The following is a 9,960-nucleotide window of genomic DNA, read 5'->3' as shown; positions in this document are numbered from 1 at the left end:
ACATGCAATCAATTGTAGGACTAGCCTCGAGGAGGCGACCTAGCGTTCAATTGGAGACGAATCGGCCTGGGATTGAGGCTATTGTAGGGCATACTCACTGTCCCAGAATGTTTTACCAGAGAGTTAACTCCCTTAATTTTTTGCTTCCCTGTTGCAATAATCAATCATAGCAGGTAGACCGCAAAACAATCACATTCAACTATAGATCTAACAAAAAATTGAAATAATATTATTATAAAGCTTCACAGACTGATGATACACAGTCGTTAAGAACACACACATACTTTGGTAACTAGTTCATTACATTAAAAGTGTCGTCAGCAATGCTCACACATGGCACACCCTGTGCGCCAGAAATAGCCACGGCAGTAAGCTCAGACCCAAAATCTCCAAGTTTGAGGGTATCCTTTACCGGAGGAGGGTTGAACGGAGGCTTCAATCGCTTATCAAACAGGTAATCCCAGTTGATGGAATTGAAAAACATGTGAGCCTTAATGTCTTTAGCATCACCTAATCGATTATTTTTGTCTTGTAGCAATTTTTCGAGCAGGTCTTGTGCACGGGAATTTATATGTAGTGGCATCTGAATAATATTCTTGTGCTTTTGAGAACCATCTTCAGAATAAAAATTTACTGGTGCCTGCCCACACATCATTTCATAGGTTACCACGCCTAGACACCACCAGTCGACGCTGAAATCGTATTCTTCATTTCTGAGCACCTCAGGGGCTGGGCATTTGGGGATGCCAGAAGTTGTTACTGTCTCTCGAAATGTGACCTCTTCTTTGCGGAGTCCAAGGTCTGTTAGTATGATGTGACCGTTAGCATCCAGTAGGATGTTTTCAAGATTGAGATCCCAATAGATAATACTGAGACCGTGTAGGTACTCGAGGGCAGAGGTGATCTCAGCAGCATAGAATCTGTAAGGAAAATATTGTTGAGCAATAAATATATAATTTATGACGTATTACTAGAACGTTTCGCATCAAACATATGCAAACTTTGCGAGGGTTGCATGCATCGCATGCAAAACCTAAATAAGTACTAGTATAAATACACACGATCCTTGCCAGAACGCAATGGTTGGATCGCAAAGGGTCAATTTTCTGCTCATTTGCAAAACCATCCGCTAGTACGGTTAATCCTATTTTGAGAGACTTGAAGTCTCAATTGTATGTGTGTTTTGAGTTGATAAGGCCATCTTGAAAACTTAAGAACATGCTCATTCACATATAATATGAAAGCAAAAATCTCTCTCTCTCTCTCTCTCTCTCTACATACCTACACCTATAATTATAGATATACCCTCAACACACTGTAAGGCATGCACGTACTCATGTCTATATAATTATGCATATACAGTACTTGCATGCGATCTAGAGAGTAAAAAAACGCAAATTTGCTGGTATTGGTACATAAATGTGAATATCTTGTGATGGGAACATTTCTAAGAAATTTTGCTGATACCATTGTGTATATAAAAGAATACTCTAAAATATGGTCAAAATTGTTTCCAAAGGTGATGTTTATGTGGTGGTTTATATAAGAGCAAAAATGTTCTATAGTAGACAATTGCTTAGCGATGGAAAAGACCAATCATTGTCGGCTAAGGTAAGGGAACTCTGGCACAACATTCATGAATAGTTTATTCTAACATTATGCATGGTTTCGTAAAGTTTACATTATGTACACAAACTGATTACTAACTCAATTATTGGGTGCCTTTTTGCTTAGCAATGGAACTCAAGCAAATTTATCGGCTAAGGTCTAATTGTTTTTGCGCATTAATAGTTAATAAATTCTCTATCTTTTGATACAAAGTTAGATATTAAATTTTTATGTTACACATATTTTTTTACGATCATCCATTTTCACTTAAAATGATTTTCCACTACAACAACTTTTGGGGAAATATTTTAAAAATAATGTTGTAGCTTATTCATTCCCCTATAAAATGTTATCAGCACAATTCCTTAGCCAATCTTGAGATACATTTAAGGGTACAACTATACTGACCCTATTGTGGTATTTTACTCTCTAGGCTGCAAGCACTATATAGCTCGGCAGTTTATAGAAGCTACCTATAAATAAGCCGCTTAAGCATAATGTATACTGGCGTCTAACTATATATACTCACCTTGCACTGTGCTCATCAAACACATTATTTTTCTGTCTTCGCAGATAAGAGGACAGCTTTCCACCATTCACATAGTCCAACAAAAAATACAGCTTTTTCTTTGTCTGAAAGGAGTAATGTAGCTTCACTAGAAATGGGTGGATCGCGACGCTTCTCTTGGCTAATATGCGTTCAACCTCGCTGTGTTTGATGATTGCTTTCTTTTGTAGGACTTTTATGGCATAGAAAGCACCATTTTCCTTGTGTCGACCAAAGAAGACCTGTGAAAGCATGCATGGGGAGGGTATGTGTGGTTATGAATGTGTAGAGCAGAGGAGGTACTATATCCACGAGTCTTAAAGACCCACATTCCTTATTATATCCTGGTCAAAGTTCAATATCACATCAAACGAAGTGATACTTTAACAACTCCAAGCATCCCTCCAGAAGATGAAACGATTGTTGAATAAGTAATGTCTGTTTGCTTTGGCTTTTGCAACTTCCTTATGTCTCGCAATCAATCCTACTAGTGTGGTTTATAACCATGCAGATACAGATAAGAAACCACTTGATCCAGTGTCTTGAGAGCGGGCAACTAGACCACTTTCCAATTAATCGCTCAAGAAGAGCTATTAGTCGCCCCAGCAAAACAGAGTCGTTCGATGTATGTTGTCACTGTCGTTTGACAGATTCAGGAGCTGCGTCTGACAGGGTGGTATGGTGCAGTGGTATCACGACACTTGCGAGAAAATCGATGAAGAAGTACTAAACACCAATAAACGCTGGTACTGTAGAAACTGCAAAAAGTAATTTACAGTTGGCTAAGCCCTCATTTACTGCATAGATCTAACTGATACATTCATCTACTTTATTGTGAGTATACACTAGCCTGATTTTAATATTACTGATGGCTCGCGATGCATGTGTTGTTGATGAAAATTGAAATAGACAGTTGAGACACTATCTACAGTCCAAAAGAAGGAGGCTCAGAGGATTGCATCCTCACAGCATTCAGGCAGGGTAGGACCAATTATGGCAATCCAATCAAGACCAGTCCAGGGGGACCACTTTTGCTGCCAAAATTGGTCCCCCTAGACTAATTTTAGGGGGGACAGATTTTGCCGTGGCAGGACTTCCGCCCAACTAGTATTAGGCGGTCACTTTCCTGCAACAGCACCTGAGCCACAACTATTTGCAGTGTCATCACCTTTTCACAATAGTTTGTCTATAAAAAGGTTCACAACATTTCTAACATAGTCATATACCAGGAGTGCTCCTGGTCATACCCAGTACAGCAGAGTTTATGGAAGAGTATTAGATTCCCAGCTTTTTCCCCTGGTTTTTTGTCCCAGTATAAAATGTCCCTGCAAACATCCCGATAATCATATAACGCCTTTTTTTCTGTGGGCAAGGTCGACCAAGCCATCCATTTCCACTGATAATTACAGTGCCTTTAGTCTAGAGAGTAAAAAACGCAATATTTGCTCCTCAGTATTGGTATACATAATAGCTACAATCACAAAATAATTTCTAAGTAATACTGCTGATACCATTGTGTAAGTAGAGAACGATCCAAAAAAAGATTTCCATGGTAACCAAAGGTGGTGGGTATATATGTGGTGGTTAATTATAAAACAGCAACGGATTTTTCTATATAGTGGACAATCTCTTAGCAAAATGGAAAAGACCAATCGTTGTCGGCTATAAGGTCTGCACAACATTCCTGAATAGTTTAGCTACTATTATATATAATTTATGCATGATTTCTTATATTTACATAAGTATACACATGCAGTGATTACTACTCGATTATCAGGTTTTTTGGGTGCCTTTTCGTTCAGCGATGGAATTCAAGCGAACTTGTTGGCTAAGTTTTTGTTCACGCTCAATGCTAGGCCTGAGCTAATTAATACATGCACTTGATAGGCAGCATCTTGAATAATAGGCAAAATTAACCGCACATTTAAACACTATTGAGCATGCGCAGAATGGCTCTAAATACAAATATTTATAACAGCAAGATCATCTAATTTGAAGTCTTCAAAGTTCCTCATGCTCATGCAAGCCTTGCCTCAAGCATCAAATCTCACAAGAGAAAGGTTGCAATCCACTGTAGGAAGAAAGAAGACAAATTTATACTGTTCATGCTATTACATTCCAGATTATTCCGAGCATTATTTATCAGGGCTTATACTTTGTCTACTGAAATCTGAAGGGCAGCTAACGTAAGACCTATATACTCTCCAGGTGATCCAGATTATGAAAATAATATGAAGTTATAACTGAACACTATAACCAGGTACATAGAAAGCAATGTTTTGCAACTGATATTAACCTTGTCTTCAAATAGATCTAATCCACATCAACATGTGAATTGAAGTATGAGAGACTGCACGTGAACTACGAGATAGCTATAGTGATGTATATTTGTTTTTAGTAAAAGAATCATAGTAATAGCCATTATTGTTCTGCCTCAATTGCAAGTAGCTATTATATATATTAATAGGATGGCAGTATTTCACTTGGTAATGAGTATTGTCTTACTGTGTTTCACTGTTGGACAAATCGGAGCAATTAGTAAGATCCCTGCATGTTTTCATGATTTGCTATGCAACATTGAGTGCATGTAATCATGTTGCAGGTGTTTCTCTGACTGTCGAGGGAGGAGTGATCTGGTTGGTGAACACTGTCCTGGAACTGTCAGACTGTTTTGTGAGGGAGTGGACCTCACTAGTTTGCGTTGGAGTTACAATGTCACTAAGGAAGAAATTCATTCATTCTATCCTGACAGTATGATTTCTACTCAAACTGTACCAAATCCAGCCTTTATTTCTGTTGAGTTGAGCTCAGTTCTGCAGAGTGATCAACGGAATTTTGGAAACTTTTCTTCAACTCTTACCCTCGACATCTCAGAGCTTGAGGAGCAGCACATTAATGAAATCAGATGCGGCGATCCGGTAACGCACCAGACAATCACAATTGATGTTCAGGTAAGGCAACATGCATGCATTATCAGAAGACCCTCAACAAATCAATATTGCCAAATCCTTTAAATCTTCTGCTTCTGTTATGCTGACCGTTTCATGGGAACCACCAGTAAGCCATACCATTTTTACCATGCAATACTGGCCCAGGGGCTATACATTTATACCGTATCTGATCCATGCATGATTGTCTATCGTGGGTTGTGGCGTGCCCTGTTTCTAGACGACAAATACGCTATGAGGCCATCCTAACTGGGAATGATTATCATCACATCTCAACTACTAATAGTGGTACCTGCATGTACAATGGTGTGTAGCGTCACATTCACTGTCCCGCTTTCTGGAGATGGTAACTACGTGTTGGAGCTCCAAGCTATTAACAACGTGGGGAGAAGTGATCCTGTCCTACATAATATTTTTTATAGGTGAGTTCTATGAATGCATGAGCTTTACATCAGCAGCTGTAATTTCAGTGACAGACAGCAGTTCCAATGGTGTATCTATCGGAGTGACCGTAGCAACTACTGTTGTTGTATATATTCATATTCTCTTTGGTACTCGGTTTCGTCACGGGAGTTGGTACATTCTATATTGTGCTGAAAAAATTACTAATCATAAAATTAAAAAGAGAAACGGAGACTAGAGTGCAACCGAGAGTGGATGCACCGGAAATACGAATACAAGAATCAAGGGAAATTGATCGGGAGGTTGTCTAATCGAATCCAGAAGCAGCACATCAAAATGAAGACCTGACTCACTTTTATTGTGAAGCCGATGATCCAATAATAGGCAGTAGTGTTTATACAAAGTCGAGTGTAAGTTCAATTCCTAACGAGTCTTATGGAAAGCCAAAGAAGGAACGTTCTCGACCAGATGAGGAAATGAGATTAAAAGCTAACCTATCTTACGATAAAGTGGGAATTTTGAAAAGAAGTGGAGCTATATAGAAGAGGCAAGATGAACATGGAAGTGAATCAGTCGTATGGTTTGGCAAGAGTATCCACTGACCCAGAGAATAAAGTGGAGTACGATTACGTTCATTAACTGCTTTAATCTTGCAAATATAGAGTCTCCCGTTTATAATTGTATAGATCTAGCACATGCAAGTTTGTCAGTTCAGTGCAGTATCACAACGTTGAACCTTATCGGATATTTTGTAACAGTATTGTGTATATCTCACACTTCCAATTATACAATCCTTCATGCACTCATACAATCAATGTAACGTAGTTGATTATCATAATTATACTGCATACTATTATAGTCTCAATAGCAAGGTGTGTGTATATAATTATAGTGTTCCAATTATGATAAACATGCACTAATTATAGTGAAGTGACATCACATGCAAACAGTACATTGTGTCACAAGTACAGAATTTAAAATAAGTATTATTATAGCTGCAATATTATTATATATGTTTCTATCAATGCGAATACATACAACTCAACTTTATACTCTTGAATGGAAATTAACAGAGTTCTGGTGTGTACGTGATATATAGTATTACCTCTTCAAGTTTCCCATAAAGTCATCCTGTGTGCTACGTCTGTTTGATGGCCTTAACTAACCCCATTGACTCGATAGTCAAACATGCGTGACCTGCACTGCATCCATTAGATGTGGCATATGCAGATCGAGAGCTCACAAAGTTGCTAAATCATCACATGTATAGTAAAGTAATTTTTCTCCCACCGTTTGGCGCGCCCCTTCGCCCAAATGTGTATGGAGGAATTTTAAGAGGGCGCAAAGCCCCCCTTAACCGGGGTTCGGTTTCCTTGGTTCCACACTTTTAAGGTTTCCGGACTCCCTGGAACAATTCTGTTTGTGTGTGCAGTATAATATCGTAGAAAACGAGCATACACACGCATTAAGATCTTGCCGATTGAAGTGGCTATTATCTTATTCCCGTATACCTCCTGATTCTATAACGTACTCATGAGAAACCAGCAAAGCTATTGTAGTGCTCATAGAAATTGTCATTGTCCCGTGTTTCAATTGGTAGCTATAGATGTCAGCTAGGGTTAGCTATAGCGATAACCTCAGAGTTAATTTCTCAGTGATGAATGATAGGGAATTTGTTGTAGCAAATCATCACCCTACCAGTAAAATGCTAGGATTGGCCGGATAAACCACCAAATAGCGTGAAAAATTACCAGCAAAAAAGGCGAAAAGGTACAATTGATAAACTCCAAGAACTAAAGGCTGCAGTTGTAGTACATTGATTCTTAAAAGTAGAACAACATCTCAAGCATAAAACGGTGGCAGCTCGTGCATCATTAGGTATAGGTGACCAGTCCACGTACCACCCGTTGACATTGCAGCCTCTCTTTTGCTTTGGGATAAAATGTTATGTTTGGGGGTGCCACAAAAAGTTGAGGTGGTTGCGTCCCCAAGGTTTCTTTGCGAAATCCAAAGCACGTTAGTATGATGTGACCCTTGTGTCTAGTAATTTTTTTAGGTTTGAAATCCCAATAGAAATTATTGAGCCTATTTAGGTACCCTAGGGCAGAGGTGATCTCATCAGAAATTTTGGGATCGGTATTTTTAGTGATCTACAGGATCCACTGAATGAACGGTTTACAAACCACCAATGTGTTCAAAGTCTCTACTGTAGCTGATTGTAGTTGGGAAGGGTCATTTGAACTTACGCTCAAATATCTCACGTATGTATAATTGGAGATTCATATAATTATAGTCTATCGCTCTTGAGAAATGATGCTTTCAAACCTCTCAATACCTTAGTTAATAATCTTACCAGTATTTGACAAATTAGAAGAATAACTAAGTTAATTCTTAGTGCCCATCCTCTCAATGTTTTCCTCAGTTGGCACATGTGCACTATAACCCATGCAATAGACCGTATTTTAATCGGCCTGGTCTCGAGGCTAGGTTGAAACCTGACTAACCGGACTGGTGGCTACGGCCCTGTTCGGCATAACCATGTCAAAATGGTGAGGTCCACTCCGTGACAACAGTCTGACAGTTTCAGGACAGTGTTCACCAACCAGACTCACTCCTCCCTCAACAGTCAGAGAAACACTTGTATACACTAGCCCTAAGAATTTTGTCAGCTTATAGGCTATAACTGACAGTATAAAAATATAACTATAACAGTATACACTGCCTTAATTACCAGTATTTGTGAAGAACGAAGTAAATTCTCAAATGTACAGTGCTCATCATCTCATACATTTTTTTCTATATATATGCAACCTGAGTAGCTTATCAATGTTAGTAAAGTGCACACAGTTTTTTGGCAACAAAGATTCGCATAGTCAAATCTGGTTATTCATCAATTGAGTGAGTATGCTATGTTAGTTTAAAAATCATCCTAAAACTGCATCACATGTAAAGCCAGCCCTCTCATAGCAATGCATGTTTTCTATTGGGATATCTCTGGCTATTGAAAGTTGATGACAATTTATGTAATTGGTGGCAACAATTAAGTTTTAGTGTATATGATTGCACTGTAAACAGGTGATTGAGATAATAGTCAATTCAGATCACACCAGCTAGTGGATGGAATACTATCTGGCTCATCAAAAAAATAACATTGGAATTTAACATGAACACTAACACAGTCATGTTTTTCACACTCTTACTGGTCCATAAGCCTGGTTAGTATTGAGTTCAATCTCTTCTTTAGGTAACACCTCCTCATAAACAGGACTAGCTGGTGCAATAGGTTCTATGTTAGCTTGTCCTTCAACTGCTGGGGAGTACACTGCCTTCTTATGAGAGCAAAGGTGCATCATAACGAGTCCAGCGAGGAATCCAAGGAGTGTTGCCATTAAGAACGTTATGCTTGTACTCACTCCTGTAATCTCAGCAATTGATAAAGAGTCGCCATCTTTCTCTGATACACAAGAGGTATTGATATGAACTGATTCGTTAGTAATGGGTGCTTGTACATGGAGACAATTATTATATAATGTCATGTCAGAAGCTATCTTGTATAAGACACCTTCTTCACAAAGTAGGTCAGCAGGATTAGGCACCCACTCTCCTCTTCCTGAAACTTGTGAAAAACACAACGTCAATATAGGCCAAGATGTTTCACTTTGGTTCACACCTAAATAGGGGAGAACAACAATCAATCGTATTAGGAATGATATTTAATTTACAATTGACCACTTACTTGTTTTTTCAGTGAGTAATATCGCTAGATTAACAGTATTTGCACTGAAGACAAAATTGTCGTCCCTTCCTAGCACACCTACACAAGTGATACTTGGCAAAATTGAACTTATGTTTGGAATCGAAATGTCAATTATTAGCTCAAATATTTGTGGTGTTGTATTATCCATGGTGCAACGCCGATTAGTAGTATTTGTTTGAATAAAATTTTGAATTCCATTGATATTGTAGATATTGTTACGATTAGATCTAGAATTTCCTATATTCCAAATAATTTTTGCGTAGGAACAGTTCACTGAACAATTCAATGTGAGAGATGAGTTGTTTAAGCGACTAGTCAATATAGGCCTGAAAGTTTCATCAGTGGATGAGCCTGAGAACAAATTAAAACCAATCTACAAATGCAAGCATGCATACACATTTAGTTATCATACCTGCGCAACAGAGCAAAGCAGCAAGCATAAATATTTTGGATGCAATGGGCATAATGTTCTTTTCAGACTCAGTCCTCCTTTCTTCCTTGATTGGTAAAAATTCATTTATAATAAACAGTCTGCCCTAAGACCCCAAATGTTGTAAGACAGGAAGTGCTACAAGTTGCCTCATGAATATATTAAGGAGAATTTAACAGTTTTACTTTGTTTCTGATAAAAATAAAGATTTTTAGAGCTAGAAGTTGAAATGTGTAATAAGAAGACAGTTTAACATACGATAAACACT

The 9,960-nt window shown here is 38.3% G+C and overlaps 1 protein-coding gene and 1 long non-coding RNA gene across 2 annotated transcripts; both read right to left on the bottom strand.

Moving 5' to 3' along the window:
* Nucleotides 1-240: 240 nt before the first annotated feature.
* Nucleotides 241-2,555, bottom strand: LOC135332513 (serine/threonine-protein kinase Sgk2-like). Its single transcript, XM_064527726.1, has 3 exons — nucleotides 2,538-2,555; nucleotides 2,138-2,397; nucleotides 241-920 (listed from the first exon to the last, which is right to left on the bottom strand). Exons 1-3 carry the CDS (start codon nucleotides 2,553-2,555, stop codon nucleotides 293-295), a joined length of 906 nt encoding a protein of 301 aa, XP_064383796.1. The 3' UTR covers nucleotides 241-292.
* A 6,466-nt stretch (nucleotides 2,556-9,021) lies between these two features.
* LOC135351699 (uncharacterized) lies at nucleotides 9,022-9,754 on the bottom strand. The gene is made up of 3 exons (XR_010399488.1): nucleotides 9,675-9,754; nucleotides 9,242-9,613; nucleotides 9,022-9,175 (listed from the first exon to the last, which is right to left on the bottom strand). It is a non-coding gene; the product is annotated as an uncharacterized LOC135351699 (long non-coding RNA).
* Between the last annotated feature and the right edge of the window lie 206 nt (nucleotides 9,755-9,960).

Source organism: Halichondria panicea, chromosome 1, assembly GCF_963675165.1.
Source record: "Halichondria panicea chromosome 1, odHalPani1.1, whole genome shotgun sequence".
NCBI lineage: Eukaryota > Metazoa > Porifera > Demospongiae > Suberitida > Halichondriidae > Halichondria > Halichondria panicea.
Note: the sequence above shows the minus strand (reverse complement) of the source record. Positions and strands in the feature narration are given on the sequence as shown.

What these genes read in the sequence shown, in the direction of transcription:
- LOC135332513 (XM_064527726.1), bottom strand. An exon ending in TTTGATGAGCACAGTGCAAG is followed by an intron (nt 921 to 2,137) that starts GTGAGTATATAT and finishes TTTTCCTTACAG; the next exon opens with ATTCTATGCTGCTGAGATCA.